At 57.5% G+C, this 18,030-nt stretch overlaps 1 protein-coding gene across 1 annotated transcript in view; it reads right to left on the bottom strand.

Annotated features, from left to right (window-relative positions):
* Positions 1-16,513, bottom strand: part of PMP22 (peripheral myelin protein 22) — a 34,005-nt gene extending 17,492 nt beyond the window's left edge. Inside the window, exons 1-3 of the mRNA XM_066264313.1 lie at positions 16,358-16,513; positions 14,485-14,597; positions 13,108-13,207 (exon numbers count right to left, since the gene is read on the bottom strand). Coding sequence (XP_066120410.1) covers positions 13,108-13,207; positions 14,485-14,562 — 178 coding nt within the window. The 5' untranslated portion in view covers positions 14,563-14,597; positions 16,358-16,513. The remainder of the gene's footprint in view (positions 1-13,107; positions 13,208-14,484; positions 14,598-16,357) is intronic.
* Between the last annotated feature and the right edge of the window lie 1,517 nt (positions 16,514-18,030).

Below are 18,030 nucleotides of genomic sequence, written 5' to 3' on the forward strand. Positions count from 1 at the left end.
ATTTATTTTTAACAAGGAGGATATTTTCACATCATATGTAAATAATTAAAACCAATTTAAAAGATTATAAGGTAAAGAAGATACAGCGGTCAGTCATAAGTTAAGGATTCCAAAACTCGAAGAGCTACCGGAATCCTGGGACAGGACTGAGGTCCAGGGGCTTTTTTCTTTCCCTGCCTGCTGTCTGTCCAGAAGCTATACAGGGGCGGGGGGGGGGGGGGGAACAGAGCTGGCCAGAAGGAAGCAGCTGCCCGTCCGGCCCCAAAGGCTGGCTGGAGATGGAAAGGGGCCGTGGGTATCGACTGCTCCGAAGGGAAGCTCAGGATCCCGTGGGGAGATCCCGAGGGTCGGAGGACACTGCTGCAGAGCCGGGATCATTCGTTGGCACTGGACTCGACCACGGGTGGGCAGTGACCAAGAGGAGCCGTCACACCCTGTGCCCCATTTGGAACAGGCCAGGGTGGCTTTGCTCCCTAGCTCAGCTGACCACCTTTCTGACCTGGTACTTAATCTCTGTTGGTCTTATTGAAATGGAGGGTGTTGAGGGGAAACAGCATTTACAGACTGTTCCAGGGTATGGCTTTTATTTGGGGGAGGGGGTCACCTCTACGTGGGCCACCAAGCGATGGAATAATGGCGACCGCAGTGTTTACATACGCTGCACGTATTATTAGGACGCCATCCTGAACTCCGAAAAGCATTTTGGTGCAGCTTTTATAGCCCTTTCTATTTTAATCGTCCGCAGAGGGGCGGGCGACGCATCTGTGAAGAGTTGGATGGTAGATGGTTTAGGCTCGGCGGCTCACGTGGTCCCCACCGCGGGCCGCTGAACTTGGCCGTTTGAGCACGCAATTGCCTCAGTCAAGACGTGAGTGATAAAGACGTACATTACAAAATCAGGTGGCTGGCCAGCTTCGGTCTAATTTGCCTACCTCCACGGCAGCCCGACAGATCAGGTGTGCGGACAAGGACTCCTTAAGTCAGATGCCGCGGGCCAAGCCGTCCAGTACAAGCCTGTTTCCTACAGAGCAGACCCAGCTTGAGGCCAGCGTTCCCGGTGACGGATCGGAACACCTCCTGAGCTGCCCGGACGCGTCTGCGGTTATCAACAGAAGCCCAGGGCCCGTCCCCGTCCCCCCCCCCCCCCCCCCCCCCCCGTCACTCTCGGGGCCTGGCTCGGGGCCGGCGAACATCCCTGGAATTCCCAGCGGCAGCGTTCCTTCCCCTCGCCACCCTCGGTGTGGAGCACAGGGATGAAAAGGTCCTAATGCTCGTTGCTGACCTGCTACTGTTCCAGCAAGAGTGACGGGCAAAGTGGCTGGTGGACGGCTTCTGGACACGGGCCTCGGCCGCAGGCTGACCCAGCTCCCCAGGCCGGTCAGGGGGAAGGCTGGGCCGCACGGTGGTCACAGCCTGCTTCAAGGTCAGACCCCCACACACACGCCCCCCCCACTGCCGCTGGGAGCTGAGCAAGGAAGGAAAGATATATTACATATTATGCCCCCGCAGCTGTATTCTTAGCCTGGGGCCTAGAGTTGAGTAAGTTAACGATGAAGCCCTTCTGCACGACCAGTTCATTCAGGTCCTTGTCTGTGTCTTCCCTCCCCAGGAGGCAGCGCCCACCCCTCTTGTCCCCTGGCCCCTCCCTCCCCCCAAGTCCCACTTCTGGTCAGTTCATAAAAGCTTTCTGACTCAATTAAGAGAACAGGTTTTCTGGAAAGGGGAAGGAAGGCCCGTTGCAGAATGGTCACAACACACATTGAAGAGGCCGGGGACAGAAACAAGCCATGGAGGAAAGGGGCCATCAGAGGGGACAGACCCCGCCCACGGCCAGGGCCAGCACTACCCATTGCATAATGCCAGGCTGTTCTCCGAAGCACATGACCCACGAGGCCTGGACCCCACCCTCACACCTCCCGGCCCACGGCCATCACACAAATCCCCATTTTTCTCGCTTCTCGGGGTGAATGTCATTCCAGAAATAGCTGACTGGCCAAGAGGCCTCCCTCCTAACAATGTGGCCTTTGCACTTGGCTTCGCCCACCGCCAGCTGGAACTTGTGTGGGGCCCCAGCCCGGTCCCTTCCCCAGAGGGGACTTCAGCTTCCTCCCCGTCTGGACCAGCGGCTGGCTTTGAAACAGGGTTCGGGTCTCACGGCGACGTTGCCGGGGCCCAGCGGGGACGCAGAACGCAGGACGCTGTCTGCGGGCCCTCCGCCCCCAGACATGGACCGGGAGCTCACAGCGATACGGACGTTGTTACAACGTGAGAGGCTCCATTTCGGCTGAACCTGCCTCCACCCTTCAGTTAACGCACTCCAAGCTCAGGGGCTTCCTGGGAGGCACAGAAACTGCTTCAGAGTCCAGCTGGTACCTGTGGTGTGACACCAAGAGTCTCTTGTTCTGCTAACTAACCCTTGGACTTAAAAGGCATGTGTAGCACAGCCACTGAGGTACCTGGGCTGCCTGAAAATCAAGATTCCCTTCCTTCATTCCCTGCTTGGAAAACTCTAGTTGGATCAAGAAGATCGGGTTAGGCTGTGTTTCCCAAAGCATTGTTGGGAGACTTACACCCCCCCCCTCCCCCGGTTAATTTTAAAAAAGAAATAAAAAATAGAGGGAGTGGGTTCCACGGTCAAGTGTATCAACCTCCCTCCTCGGACGTTACAATGAACAATGAAATAGTCAAGTATTCATCTCGCCATTGGGGACATGGGGGGGGGCGGAGCCTGCTAAACTTTAACTTTCGTTACCCGAATTTTTTTTTAATAATAGAATCGCTCACTTGGAAATGCTGGGTGGTCCACAGAAAAAGACAGCGATGAGGGGAAGGACGGGTTTCATCACCTGACCACCCACCCGCGGCACTGACGGAGAGAGCCCGGGGGAGTATGAGGACTGCGTTGTTTGCAGACCCTTCGGGTGGAAAAGGCGTTCTCCTGAGAAAAATAGTCGGAAGCCCCCTCTCTCCCTCTCACTCCTAAAGTACAAGAAAAGGCCAAGCATCCTGCAAATTCAGACCTAGAACAGGGGTCCCCAAACTTTTTACACAGGGGGCCAGTCCACTGTCCCTCAGACCATTGGAGGGCCGGACTATAAAATAAACTATGAACAAATCTCTATGCACACTCCACATATCTTATTTTAAAGTAAAAAAACAAAACAAAACGGGAACAGATACAATATTTAAAATAAAGAACAAGTAAATTTTAATCAACAAACTGACCAGTATTTCAATGGGAACTATGGGCTTGCTTTTGCCTAATGAGATGGTCAATGTGCTCCTCTCATTGACCACCAATGAAAGAGGTGCCCCTTCCGGAAGTATGGCGGGGGCCGGATAAATGGCCTCAGGGGGCCGCATGCGGCCGGTGGGCCGTAGTTTGGGGACCCCTGACCTAGACTCACCCCAGCGCTCCTCACCCCCACCGCTCTCCAGTCACAGCAAACCAGGGACATGTCCCTCCCCGGGCACAACCCTCTGCTCCCCCGCCCCCACCAAGCCTCCGGAAGTCCTACTCGATCTCCAAGGCCCAGCATGAGACTGCCTCCACCCAGAGGTCCCCCACGTCACAACTACCTCCTGAATGGAAGGGGACCCCGGGACTCACGTGGGCACCCACGCCAGGTCCTACACCGCCAGGCCCCCTTCCCCAGCCCCCCAGTTTGTGAGAACAAGACCCGGGCAGAAAAGCAAGGACTCCCGACGCCCGGTCTACTGGGTTTTCCAGTTACAACAGACGGGGGGGACCCTGAGAAGTTCGACAGCACGTTTGAAAGCTAATGAATAAAATGATGCTGTAACGATTCCTTTATGTTTAGAACCCACAACAGATGGGGAGGGGGGGGTGCAGAGAAAGAGACTCCCCTAACCTCCGTGCGTCCACAGGCCAAGGGGACCCCCGACCCTGCTCCAGCGGGGCCAGACCTCCGGCCCGCTACCCACGGGCACTCCCGGGCGCAGACGTGACTTCGGCGGAACCTCACTGGCGCCCGAGAAGCCGCCTCGAGAAAGACGCGTCCTCAGGAGAAAGGAAGACCCCCGGGGAAGATAAAGCCGTCGTCTCCAACATGTGGAGAAACAGTCCAGGGACACTGAGGAGATTTAAACTCCTTGAGGACAAGCCAGGCCGCCGCATAAAGCCACGTCTCACCCGTCAGGTGTGAGCGAAGACAACCGGAAATGGCCGGACAGAAGGGGGGACAGACGGGGTTAGCTAAGTAGGGTCTTAATGAACAAGGCCTCATAGCATGCCCCCTATACGTGGGCCACTCCTCCCTGCTCTCATCAGCTCACCCCCCCCGCACCCCCAGGAGCCCCCCGGGCAGGACGAGACTCTCCCGTGGGCCCTGTTCCCTCCCTTCTGCCCTCCCTCTCGTGCAGTCCCCCCCCACTAGTAATTTTGTTCAGCACCATGACATTAAATGCCCCCCGGAGAGACCAAGATTCCAGCCCAGACCTCTGCCTTGAAGGACAGACGCCTAAATCCAAGTGCACAATAGACGCTCTCCACAGAACAGCCGGACGAGCTTTCAAAACGCAAGGCGAATCCCGCACTCTGCTGCTTGACACCCTTCGGTGGCGGCCCAGGGGTGCTGCTCAGGACGTCTGTGAGGCCCTAGTACCCCACCCCGGGGCTCCTCCAGCCAGGGGTGCTGCTCAGGACGTCTGTGAGTAGCCCCCCACCCCACCCCCACCCCAGGGCTCCTCCAGCCCAGGGGTGCTGCTCAGGACGTCTGTGAGGCCCGGGTAGCCCCCACCCTCACCCCGTGGCTCCTCCTCCCAGGGGTGCTGCTCAGGACGTCTGTGAGGCCCTAGTGGCCCCTCAACCCCACCCTGGGGCTCCTCCAGCCGGGCACACTCGGTCACCCTAGCTCTGTCACTGACAGACACATCAGCTCTTTCCTGCCTGGTGGGGGGGGGGGGGCCTCCAGCCATTTCCATTCCCTCCAGCAGTTTTCGTCCTGAGGTTCTTCCTGTGACCGTCCCTCTCGGTCTCTAAGTCTCAATCCACAGGACCGTGACAGGAAGAGGCCTCTCGAGACCAGCTGTTTCCTCCCCAGGGCGACTCTCTGTCGGCACCCTATCTGTCCCCCGCAAAGCCCTGTCCACCAGCACCCTATCTGTCCCCCGCAAAGCCCTGTCCACCAGCACCCTATCTGTCCCCCACAAAGCCCTGTCCACTATCCACCCCCACGATGGACTCCTATGTTCTCTGTCTCCCCCGAGGAACTGTGGGCTCCAGGGGAACAGGGCCCGTCAGCTCGGTGCACCCCATCTGGAGAACCAATGAATGAATAGACCACGCTGTTAGCTCTTGGCATGACAGGGGGGCTCTCTGGAAAGGTAGTGAGCTCCCCGTTACTGGGAGGATAAACACGTGGTAGGCATACAGCAGAGGGGTCCGAAGCTGGGTGGGACAGGGTGTAGGAGTGGGCCTGATGACCGTCTGGGTCACTGCCAGCACTGGGCGTCCGTGTGTCTCAGTGACCACACACTCAGGGGCTTCCGGACACACACCTTTCTCCCGCTGGAAACCAACCCCTGCCCCCTCAGGCCATGTCACGGTCCATCCCTGCCCCCTTAGGCCGTGTCACAGTCCATCCCTGCCCCCTCAGGCCGTGTCACGGTCAATCCCTGCTCCTGCGGTAGCACAGGGAGGCTCCCTGACTCTGGCGAAGTCCCAGGAATGCCATTTAAATTTCGTAAAAGGCAAAAATAAATAAATAAATAAATAAATAAATAAATAAATAAATAAATAAATCTGTGAGCTGCAAGAGCCATATGGTTCAGATCCGGGTTTGAATGAGCGTTTCCAATCAGCTGCTGGCTGTCGGCAGCCGGTGACAGAGCTGAGGGGTTGACACGTGGGCATCGTGACACCACAGCCCAGCCCCGGGGCCTCTCTCGCTGGCCAGGGCCCGGGCATCCCACAAGGGTCTGGAAATTCAGGAGACATTACTTGGGCCGAGGGTGTGGGTTGGCCCAGGGAGCCACAAAGATTTCAAATTGCAAAACGTGAAGCCACAAACGCGGAGGGCCCCCTGTGTCGTCTAAAGCCTGACCGAAAGCTGAGCCACAGACGAGGAAATGGTCTCATGCCCCGGAAGAGAATGTCACCACCCACTCAAGGGTTACACCGGATCAATCCGGAGGCACAGGGGCCACCGGCAACAGGAGACCTCCGAGCGCCAGAGCCCCGGGGCTCCCCAGACGGCCAGGGTTTATTTTTTTCCTTCTAATTTTTGTTCCGAAGCATTGGTCTAAGGCTGACCACAACCAGCCGGTCACTGTGAGTTTGTCAACATCGTTCAGAATGGAAGGCAAAGGCAGTGTGGGCTCATTTTCTTGGCTCCTGATCCCACTCCCCTGGGAAACGGGGGAGCCTGTGCACAGCCGCCTCTGAACAGAAAAGGTGACAAAGGACAGTGGACAGACCAGAAGGAGGCCCAGTGTCCCCCTCCCTGCTTCTGCGCTGAGCACAGGCCTCCCCTTTAAAAACGACAAAGCCTCAAGAAGGGACACGCTTTAGGTGCCTACGGTCTCAGCGTGAAACAGTCCACCAGCTCCCTTCGGAGACAAGCAAGGACCTTGTACGTGGGGACAGGGAACGGAGGTGGGTCGGGCGACAACGCCCTCTGCCTGGGTCTCGCCTCCCTTGGACTCCCTGAAGCTGACGAAGGCCCAGGCCAGGGGCAGGGCCAGGGCTGTGCCCTCCGAAGGCCCAGGCCAAGGGGCAGGGCCAGGGCTGTACCCTCCGGCTCTAGCCCTCCCGGCAGCCGGACCCCGGGCCTCCAACCCGTCCGGCGACACGCCAGGTCCCCACCATAAAACAAAGACTGCGAGAACACCTACACGTAACCGGGCTTCAAATGTAATTCCGAGAACTTGAAGCAAAAAGCATTCGTCCGCTCAACGCAAGGCCAATGTTTTTACTAACCTTTGGATCGCTAAATATTCAGCTCACCTGTGGTCTGAAGGCCCCGGGGAGACAGGCACCTTCAGGACTCGAGGAGGAGGCTGGGTGCACCCCATTCTTCACGAAGGCAGAGAGAGCCTTACGTGTTACCCAGTAGGAACTCCCTAACACAGACTATTGATTGTGAAAAACAAAGGCATCTCCCTGAGGGGACGGAGCCAGGCAGCAGAGGAACAGAAGGTAACCAGGATGATGACCTAGCACGACCAGTCGGTCACCAGATGCCTACCAGCTGTGAGGAGCCTGCTCGGTAAGGTTCCTACGCTATCCCGCCTTCTAAGGGCCCTGGACTGTCATTCCAACCTGGAAGGAAACGGACAGGAACACACAGAAAGCAGAACGGGCCATGTGACATTGTAGAACCCAGAAAGGCGTCCAGCTGCACCAGAGTCCTCACCTGGGCCCCCAAGGGTGCGGGGCCATCTCACTACACACGCCTCGCTCTCTGTGCCGCTCTGCCCTCCGCTGCTCGACTCGGCCGGGTCCTTCCCTCCGCAGCGATCTCGCCCTCGCTGCTCCCTCCGCCTGGAGCCTCTCTGAGAGATTCCGACAGCCGACTCCTGACCACCCCCCTCCCAGAGGCCTCCCCTCCCCACCCAACCCCTGCTTTCTATCACATGACTCCGTTTTATTCCCTTCGTAGTTCCTATCCGAGCCCCCACGTTGTCCTTGTTTATGGGCTGTTTCGCCTGGGAGAAGCTAAGTTCCGACTCCCTGCTGTGCCCTCGGTGTGGACAGCGGCACCTGGTTCACGGTAGGTGTTCAGGAGAGCCCTTCCGAAGGGGAGAGCAGAGGAAGGGGCTGGGGCAGTCCCGGGACAGGACGCTCATGATCAAGGAAGGAAGAGGAGGCCAAACTTCCAAGACGAAAGGGAGGGGAGACGGAAGATGAGACGCCGTGGGAAACAGGAGCAGATCACGCACGGAGATTTCTCTGTAGGCTTTGGTCAAGATTCCCAGCTGAAGAGTGAGACCCACAGAGGCCTCTGAAATGTTTTGATTTGAGAGTAAGAAGGTGAGGTTTGGATGTCTAAAAATGTACTACCTTCTGCCCTGGCCAGTTGGCTCAGTGGTAGAGCGTCGGCCTGGCGTGCAGAAGTCCTGGGTTCGATTCCCAGCCAGGGCACACAGGAGAAGTGCCCATCTGCTTCTCCATCCCTCCCCCTCTCCTTCCTCTCTGTCTCTCTCTTCCCCTCCCGCAGCCAAGGCTCCATTGGAGCAAAGTTGTCCTGGGCGCTGAGGATGTCTCTGTGGCCTCTGCCTCAGGTGCTAGAATGGCTCCAGTTGCAACAGAGCGACGCCCCAGATGGGCAGAGCATCGCCCCCTGGTGGGCATGCCAGGTGGATCCCGGTCGGGCACATGCGGGAGTCTGTCTGCCCCCCACTTCTAACTTCGGAAAAATACAAAGAAAATAAAAACGTACCACTTTGGATTCAATATGAAAAATAAGTTACAAGGGAGCAGGAGAGGCTGGGAGCTCAGAGGCTGGCACAGAGCGGGCATGTGCGGCAGCCTGTTACATAATAAGGAAGGGCCCGTGGGACCCGTGATGACTCTGAGAAAGGGGACACAGGAGGACACACATCAGAAAAGACTCTGATGTTCTAGCTTGCTGCCTGGGGGAGCAGCATTCACCAAACTACCAGAAACTGTCAAAGGGTAGACTTGGCAGAGGACAATGAAGGCTGGCTGACTCGGGGTGCCCCTGAGACACACCCCTGGAGGTGTCCAGTAGGTATGGCTGGATATGTGGGTTCTGAAGCTCGGAAGGGAGGTCTGGGTAGGAAGAAAACAGAGATTCAAGAGCTACCGTGAAATAATCAGAGTGCACTGAGTCTAGGGAGGTGGGGGAGAGAGAGAGGGGGGGGGAGAGAGAGAGAGAGAGAGGAGCCGAGGGAGTCTGTCTGCCGTTCTAACATGGGTCACTGTGAGGACGGAGTTGCTACCACTGCTGCTAAAGCCCCCGTGTGGCAGAGACAGAGTCTCTGAAGAATCCCAAATCCGCTCTGAGATGGCATAGGGGCCCAGCAGGGCTGTAAAAAGGTATGACTGGACATGGAGAGGGTGGTCAGGGAACAGGAGAAAAGTGTCCCAAGCCAGCTCACTGGAAGGTGCTGGCTATTAAATTTTCACAAAGAGGCCCTGGCCAGCTGGCTCAGTGGTAGAGCATCTGGCCGGCATGTGGATATCCCGGGTTCGATTCCCGGCCAGGGCACACAGGAGAAGCCCGTCTGCTTCTCTAATGCTCCCCCCTTTCTCTTCTTTCTCTCTATCTCTCTCTTATCCTCCCGCAGCCATGGCTCAGTTGGAGCAAAGTTGGCCCCAGGTGATGAGGATGCCTCCATGGCCTCCACCTCAGGTGCTAAAATAGCTCAGTTGACGAGCAACAAAGCAACACCCCAGATGGGCAGAGCATTGCTCCACAGGGGGCTTGCTGGTGGATCCCAGCTGGAAAGCATGCAAGAATCTGTCTGTCTGCCTCCCAGCACAAAGTGAGAAGCCCATGAATGTCACATGGCCAAATGACTATGCTCTCAGCCTCTCTTGCAAACTAGGCGTGGCTGTGTGGCTCATTTTCGATAAAAGACAGAAACAAGTGGGAATGTTTCATTCAAAGGGAAGAGGATGCACTCATTCTGCTCCTCCTCCTTTCTCGTATTGCTGGAAGCATGGATGAAGTGGCCGGCGCCCCCGCAGGCTTTGAGTCCATGAGGATGAACGCCAATAAGCAAAAACAGTGCTTGGCAGCTGCAGGAAACCGCCATGCTTCCCTCTGGATCGGCTACTTCCAGACTTCTTTTGAAAGAAGCACAAAAGCACTATCTTATTCAAACCGCCGTCAGTTGAAGATGCTGTGTTCTCCGCAGCGAATCCTCGTCTTAACGGGAACGCTGGCTGGCCGGCTGGTCACCCCGCCTGCCGTGCTCTCCCCTGGCCTCGGGTCACAGCCTGGCCGGGACAGAGAAGAGCCTCTCTCTGCCTGTACTTATTTCAGTCCTGCCCGCGCTCTGGAGGATAGATCGAATTCCACCTCCCACACGAGACCTCCCTTCCACTTCCCGCCCTGGACTCTGGCCCTGCCCGCCTGGCCCCATTCCTCGGGCATCTGGCCGAAGCGGCCTTCACAGTGATTCAGCCCCTCCACATTTACCTCCTGACGGCTCGGAGGGGTTCAGGACCACCAACGGCACGGTGCCTACATTCTGGGTCCTCGGATTCCCGGGGGCCCAAGAGGCACTCAATACGAGGTCACCGTGACTCTGTCCCCAGGGGACCTCGCTCGCCTTGACCTGCACCGCCTAGGATCAGGGTGGGCTCAGAAAGTACGCAAGTAGATTCTAAGACTGGAAAGGCAGGCAGACTTGATGGCAGTTTGTAAGAAATCTAAAACCACTTCTAATAGGAAGAGGCAACGAGGAGGCAAGATCTGGCACAGGCCTCCTTCAAACTACGTAAAAGAAACGTCTGATGGCCACGCGGGCAGCCGGGCAAGGGGCACCATTCGTATCAAAAACCAAGCGAGCGTCAACCCCCAGAAAGGGGTCATGTCATGACCCCGCACGCATAGAAAAATGAGCCCCTTCAGGAAAAGGAATAGGTCGTATAAACCAATGTGTTTTCACATAGCACACTTGCAACATCCTCTGTTAAACTGTTATCAGTAACAAATTACTTTTGATTTAAGCTAAATAAAAAAAAGAGCATATTCCACATTCAGAGCAAGGTAAACGGCTTGTGACCGATAGAGTTCCTTTACAAAGACGGTCTCATCTTTAAAAGTTATCTATGTTCCGCTTTACCGTCTGCCCCAGAAATTGTTAAACCCCACCAAAAAAAGGCAACGGGAGGCCCAGAGGATTCCCCACCCCCGTCAGAGCTGAAGTTTGTAACACGTGCTGACCCATCAGGAAGACGTCACCAGAGACAGCGACCACCAAAGATGCTGAAATGGAAACTGCTCATTCAGTGGATAAGCCCACTTCCTGATGACACCAGGGGATGGGTCAATTTTCCTCAGAATGCCCTTGTTGTGGGAGCTGAGAAGGTAGGGGTGAGCCCGTGCTCCGGGACCCCCGCAGAAAGCTGCCACCACGCTCAGAGTCGCCCCACCTCAACCCTCAGGGCGCGGCTGGTACGTGGAGAGCCAGCTGAGAGATAAAGCAGCTGTCTGACTGCAGTAATACCCGTGCCTCCCAGAGCTCTGCTTCTAGCACGGAACAACGGCTATTTACAACACCACAGGGGCTGCCAAGTGCGGGCGGTCAATCTCAGGCCAGGAGCCCGGCACCGCCTTCCTTCCTGCGGACAGTTGCAGCACAGCTGAGATAAGGACCCCTCTGCCACCTCATTTCTGCTGAAACCCAGCTGGGGTTTCAGGACGCTGCTCCAGCTGCCCTCCTTCCGGGCCTCCGAGTCCAGGGTTCCGTGCCAACCCCGCATGGCCAGACGCCACTTGGGAACGGACGGACACTCTGTGGAAGCGGCTTGGCAGGAGGAAGAGCCTGCCTTCCGGACTGAGTCGCCACGTGTGACCACCAGGGGGCGATGGCGAGGGAGGAGGCTCCCACCCCCCATCCCCCCACGAGGTCTGGGGGGCACTTCTGCCAGAACCCCGAAGTGGCAGAGGCCGGACGCTGTGGCTTTCGGGGACAAGCAGTCCAGTCTCAGACCCTCAGGCACTCGTGAGGATTTCCTGTGCTACTTGCTGCGCACCATGCAACCTCATCACGCGACTTCTAGGAGGGTTTTAATTCGATACCCTCCCTACACTTAGACAAAAGAAGGACCGCTGGCTCCCATAAGGGCTCGGGCCCTGCTTGGTTCTACGTCCCCAACCCCCCCCCCCCCCAGGAAAGCAGGAACATAAAACACGCTTTTCTACCCTTCGCCTACCCTCCCCGTATCAGCTACCACATGACTATTCTAGCAGTGTCTCCTGCTCCTGAGGTTCCAGCTAGGTCGTTTGCAAAGCTTCAGCGACAGCTCGGGTGTTCTGGGTGTGGAGTCCACGGGAGGCACAGCCTCCCACAGAAACTGGACTGTCCGAAGCCAGAACCGGGGGCTCCCTCCCAGCCGGCTTTGATGAGCTGGGTCTGAACTGGTTTCTTCGTCGGGTATGGCATCTTCAACATGAAATACTGGGTCGATAAGTCCACTGCAGACACATCAAAACCCATAGGCTCTGGGTCATCTAGCCTCAGGATGTCAGCAAGGCACTGTCACACCTGTCCCTGCTTCCTTCTCCGGGCTGAGGACCCTTCCTTCAGAACACAGGGCTGCAGCCGGGCCGGGCTCACTGTACGCATCCTCGACGCCGAGCACTGTGGCTCCCTTCAGGGTCCACATTGCCGCGAAACGTCACCCAGCCACCAAAGAGAAGGCATCCTACTTCCACACCTAGACACAAGGCCCCCTGCAAAGCACACCTTCCCCGCTGAGAACCTGGGGTACCTGGCAGCTTCACTGCCAATTACCCCCTTCACCTGAGCCCAGTGTCCAGTGTCTCACAAGCAAGGGTGCAGAGGACAGAGGACAGAGGAGAGAGACAATCTTCAGGACGAGGAAGCCTCCCAGGTTCCGCGGAGGGTTTTACAAATAGTTTCAAGTCCCCATTCTGCACAGAGAAACACTTAGAGGTTCTGATACATTACTGAGTCCCAAGACGTGGACAGGCAGTTTTATAACTGGGGGGGAACCAAAGCTGACCCAGCTATTTTTGGAACAGCCCCCCTGTCCAGGCACCAGGAAGAGGCGGGGCATTTCTGGAGAAAGTCAGCCACCAAACCAAAGCCCCAAGGGGTCCACCCGAGCTCTTGCCAGTACGCCACCTTTATTGTTTGTTTATCTGCATCCACATGTCTCTTACAAGACGCAGCGTCACCCTCAGGGGTCAGGGGGAGCTCAGGGGCGGTGTCTCGGTACCGAGGATGTACAATGCTACCCAGGACCCAGAAATCACTGCTCTCTCTCCCTTCATCTTAATCGACGGCCCCCTGTCACATTCCACCCCACCCCCCACAACCACTTTGGAGTTTACACCTTCCGGAATCAAGGGCTTCCAGGTCTGGCCCGGGACACGTGCTACAGACAGAGAGGCACCAGCCGGTGGAGCAGAATGCCCGTCTCACCGTTTGCAGATGTCAGGTAACAGTGGCGGATGCTGCCCGAGGAGGAGGTGCTACAGTTCTGCCAGAGGTCGATGGCGTGTCCATTGCCCACGATCCATTGCTGGAAAGAAGCAGACACCCTAAGTCAGGAGAGGCAGTGAGGACTGACAGGACGGGGCTAGGCAGGGGTGGCGGGGGGAGAGGGGAGAGAAATCCAAGGGAAAGCAAAGAGCTGCCCTATCAACCTGTCCACCCGGCCCGCCCCTGCCCCTGCCCCTGCCCCTGCCCCTGCCCTGTGATGCCCGCCAGAGGCCACAGAGTCAGGCTGGAGAAAGGAGAGAGGTGTTGGTGTGGCTCAGACATTCTGTGGAGGCCAAGGCCAGTTTCTGCAAGTAAAGGGCACTTTGTGAATGGAAAAGTACCCGCCACACAGCTGTGACGGGCAGAGGTGTGCGCTACAGCAAAAGGAGCCGCCGGAGACTCCACCGGGACACCTGCCCGCCAGCTGCCTCTCCTCCCTGGATCTTCTGGGTCTCAGTCCCCCAAACCGCCACCCCTCTGAGCCTTTTACTCTATTTATAACCCCCGTCGGGCATTGATCAGGCACCACGGAAAGGCCGGAGAACGCTGACAGAATGCACAGATCCCGAACGTAGTTCTTTCTCAGCCCTGGAAGTGTATCATGCCTGGGCTTTGCGCGTATTAAGAGGTTAAAGCCCCAGCCCTTGACCCCCTGAGTGCTCAGCTTCAAGGCCAAGAATATAAGGTTTAGAACCCAATCTACTGGAAGCTTTGCAACTCAAGGTATCCTGATGGCCTGTTCACACAGTGCAGCCTTGACTGACCGTGAACTCTTGTCTGCAAAAAAAAATAAAAAAAAAAAATCCCATTTTAACTTTCCAATTTTAAGTCCTAAAAAGTGTTTTGTGAACTGAGCCATCCATCAGACCTAGGACATTGGGGGGGTGGGGTGGAGCAAGCTTCCTAAATACTCCATCTGCCTTCCTCCAAACAAACCTGCCTGAAGAAAAAAAAAAAGCTAAACAATGTTACCAAATAAAGGTCTCAGAGCCCTGGATCTGCCCTGAAATGACTGGGCTTAACCAGAGGCCTAGGCAGCTAACCTAGTCCAGTGACCATGTCCCTGCTTCCCCTTAATCCGCTCCAGTTTTCTCAAAACAACTTTAAAAGGGGGCAGTTCGCCAGAAAGCGCAAAACGTCTGGAACATCTGAGACTTTTTCTTTCTTTCTTTCTTTCTTTCTTTCTTTTTTTTTGTCTACAAATAACTAGGCAGTCCTGGACTAGAGGGGGCCGCGGAGGAATCCTGACCCGCGGAGGCCGAGCACTGGGTGAGGGCTGGGTGCCCGCCGCCCCCCCGCCGTCGGCCAGGCACTCACGCTGACGATGGTGGAGACGAAGAGCAGCACCAGCACGGCGACGTGGAGGACAATGATACCCAGCAACAGGAGGAGCATTTTGGCGGCCAAGTTCTGCTCAGCGGATTCTCTGCCTGCAAGGAGAGGGCCAACGTTGGACGCGAGGCCGAACTGACCGACTGGTCCAAGCGGGCGAGGGCGGAAGGAGGGAGCAGGGAGGAGGGAGGTTCCCCGCGCTAGCGGAATGCCAGGGGCTGGCGCCGCGCCCTCCCGCCTCCGAGCTGGGGTCGCCTAGACGCCCGGCAGCCTGCCGGGAGGGGGCAGCAGCGGACCACGGGATGCCCGCCTGGCCATCAGCGGGTGTGTGTGTGTGTGTGTGTGTGCGCGCGCGTGCACGCCGAGGGGGGAACGGGGAGGAGGAATCCTGCGACAGAACATCTTTTGCTTTGGGGGGAAAAAAAAACATGTGGCAAGTCACTCCAGGAGAAGTTTTTCCAGATTGACTAGCAGGCTGAGGCCACAGCCCGCCTCCACCCACCCCGTGCGCCTCCTGGGACACCCCAACTTGGGGAAGGAGGCAGAAGGCAAAGAGCGCACGTTCCCTTTCCGAATTAAGGCGGGGTGAGGGGCTCGGCGTCGCCAGACTTCTGCACGCAGAGGCCTGGGGACCCCAGGGGCGGGCTGCGAGGGGGAGAGCGCCCGGCAGTGGGTTGGATTCCCAGCTCCCGGCGCGCTCCGCATTCCGTTAGTCTCCAAGTTTCCACTCGGAGCTGCCAGCGCCCGGGCAGCCGGCCTGGCCCCAGCTCAGCCCGCCAGACGCTGGCGGCCCCGCAGAGAGGCGCAGGGTAGTTGGGGAGGAAAGAATGGCCCGAGAGAGTGATGGGGACCCTGCGCCCCGCGTCCAGCGCCCACCGCCCACCGTGCGCTTCTCCGAGGCAGCCCCTGTGGGTAGGGGCGCCACTCCGATCCAGCCCCCGCGCACGTTTGCCCCCGGGGCCCTGTGGGGCCCTAACACGCAGCGGGGAAGCTACCCGGTCCAGCAGACTTGGGACGCGAAGCTCTTTTCTGAAAAAGCCAATTTTAACGTTCCAACTTTAAGTCTTCAAGGGTGTTTTGAGACAGAGCGGAGCAAATGCCCGGTGGGAAGGAGAGGCGGGGGGGATTAAGGGTTGAGTCCCTGGAGAAGTGCAGCGCAGCCAGCAAGACCGCTACCCGCAGCTGTGCGCCCCTCGCCCTCACCCCCTCCCCGTTTTACAGACCTTGGGGAAACCTGTTAGAGGATGTGTAAAGCTGAGAGACCACTGCGTCTTTGGGGACCATTACAGATGGGATCTTTGGCTAGGGAGATGTTCTCAAAACTCGTTTTTGTTTTAAAGTACCCAATCCCAGGCCTCTTCGTTTCTCTCCCTGAGCAACGCATTCAAAGATGTTGAGGAATGCTCAGGAAGAAAGAAGCACAGTTCTGCCCTGTCTCCCCGAAGGTTTGGATTAAATCCAGTGGCTCGTAATGCCTGGGGCGGGCAAGAGGAGAATGGCCGGGCACATAGCTAGAAAGTGGGGGGGAAGCTGCAGTACCCCCGCGATGCCCACGGCAGGCACTGCTTTGCCAATGCGTCCCGGAGTGGGCTCCTTTCTGGCAAGGCAAACGGCTCCGCCCCTGCCTCCCATCCCGACCCCAACACCCGCGCCCCTTAGGGCTTACAGACCACACAGCACCCCACACTGTCTCCCTACAAGCCCCATAGGAACCACACGGCACAGACCGATCCGGACACCAAGTTCAGGGACCTGGCCAGCCCCGCGCCTGCGCCTGCTGCGCGCTTTCTGGCACCATCGACGGAAGATGCCCACGTTTCTCCTCCATCTTCTCTGCCTTCCCGACCAAAGCACTTACAGCCCAAAGGGATCGCTGTCCCCGGTCCTCACAGCGGCCTCAGGCACAAACTCGGTGCGTTCTCGCGGCTGCTGGCGTCCCCGAAGACAGCTGCGCTGCGGGGCTGCAGGCGCGAAGCGAGGGACCAGAGGGAGGCTCCGGGCCTTCCCCTTTAACGGGAACAACGCCCTGTCTGCGTCGCCGCGGTAGGGTGTGTCCCTGGGTCAGCGTGTGCGGGGGGCGGGGCTCGGGGAGGAGAAAGGGCAGGAAAGTGGCGGGTGGGGGAGAGACAGTCACTCCGTCCTCAGCCTTCCTCGGGAGAAAGTCGATGACTGCAGAACCGCTGCGACTCGACTGGAAACTAGGAAACAGCGGAGCTTCTCACCTCCACTTCCCCTGCTCCGCCGAGTTCACCGAAACCGAGTGTTGACCAATAAACCGGCCCATCCGCCCCCTCAGCCCACGTGGGGAAAGCCAGACAGAGTTGGCTCCCACGGGTGCCCAGCGCTGGGCTTCGGGGGCTCGCTCACGCGGACTGAGTTCACTTGGGGACCCAGGCTGGATTCCATTCCTAAGTGGGGGTCGGGGGTTGGGGTGGGGACGTGGGCGGACCCTTCGGCTCCGGAAGATGTCCTTCCTAACCCTCTCAGGTCCTGGCGCACCTGGCGGCCCTTGCCTTCTTGGCTGGGCACATCTGCACCCCGCGCGCCCGTGCCATCCGTGTCTGCAGAAGGCCGTGAGTGGGGTTTCTAGGAGTGAAATGGGCCGACCTAGCGGGCCCGCTTGAATGACAGCGAGGGGGCGGAGGGAGAACCCTGGCCACTCTGAGACAGCCTGTCCCGGGGTCCAGCTCCTCCGAGCCCCGGCTAAACCAGAATACAACCGGGTATGCTCCAGGCGAAGTTTGCCTGGCTTGGTTCCCGGGCCCAGCTGGCGTCCCTGCCACGAGGTGGGGAGTTGGCCATTTGGGTTGGGGGAAGAACAGCCAGGGAAATCAGCTGATTCATAGCCGCCTGAGCCTGAGCGGGGCCCGCCCAGCGTCGCAGGCAGAGACCAGCCCTTCCGGGTGTGGCGGAGATGCGCTCAAGTAAGACACGGGGGTGGCCAGCCCAGGTGCAGGAGCTGAGAGCCTGGATGTGGATAGCAAACGTCTTTGCCTGCTAATGCAGTTCACACACACACACACACACACACACACACACATCCCTACCCGCCACCAGTTTAGTGAACTGCGTCATAAAACCTCATCACTCCAAATGATTTAAATCACCTTATTTTATAATTCGAAAGGACATAGCTGCTCCTTAGTTATCTAGTCTTATCTTGAAGTGAAAATAAATTCATTTGAAGAAGCCCTCAAACAATGGTCTTTCACGTTTTGTTATACTATCAGATCAAATAGAAGAATCCTAGTACAAGTTGTATTCCGTGTCCTCACAGGCAGACACTGGAGCAGGACTTATTTACACCTGGTCTGTGAGGGGCGGGGTGTCCACTGGTTAGGCTCTGCGGCTCTGGGCTCACGCAAACCGGATTACCCTGCTTACTAAGGGCTGATTGATTTGAGCGACAAGCTAGCCTTCGCCGAGTTCCTGTCCTCTCGACAAACGGGACTAACAATGCATATTTTAAAAGGTGGGAAGCCGTGAGCATAGTGTCTGAACCCTAGGAAGGGACCCTTGCCCAGTAAGTGG

The sequence above is a fragment of the Saccopteryx bilineata genome, chromosome 2 (assembly GCF_036850765.1).
Source record: "Saccopteryx bilineata isolate mSacBil1 chromosome 2, mSacBil1_pri_phased_curated, whole genome shotgun sequence".
NCBI classification, from domain to species: domain Eukaryota; kingdom Metazoa; phylum Chordata; class Mammalia; order Chiroptera; family Emballonuridae; genus Saccopteryx; species Saccopteryx bilineata.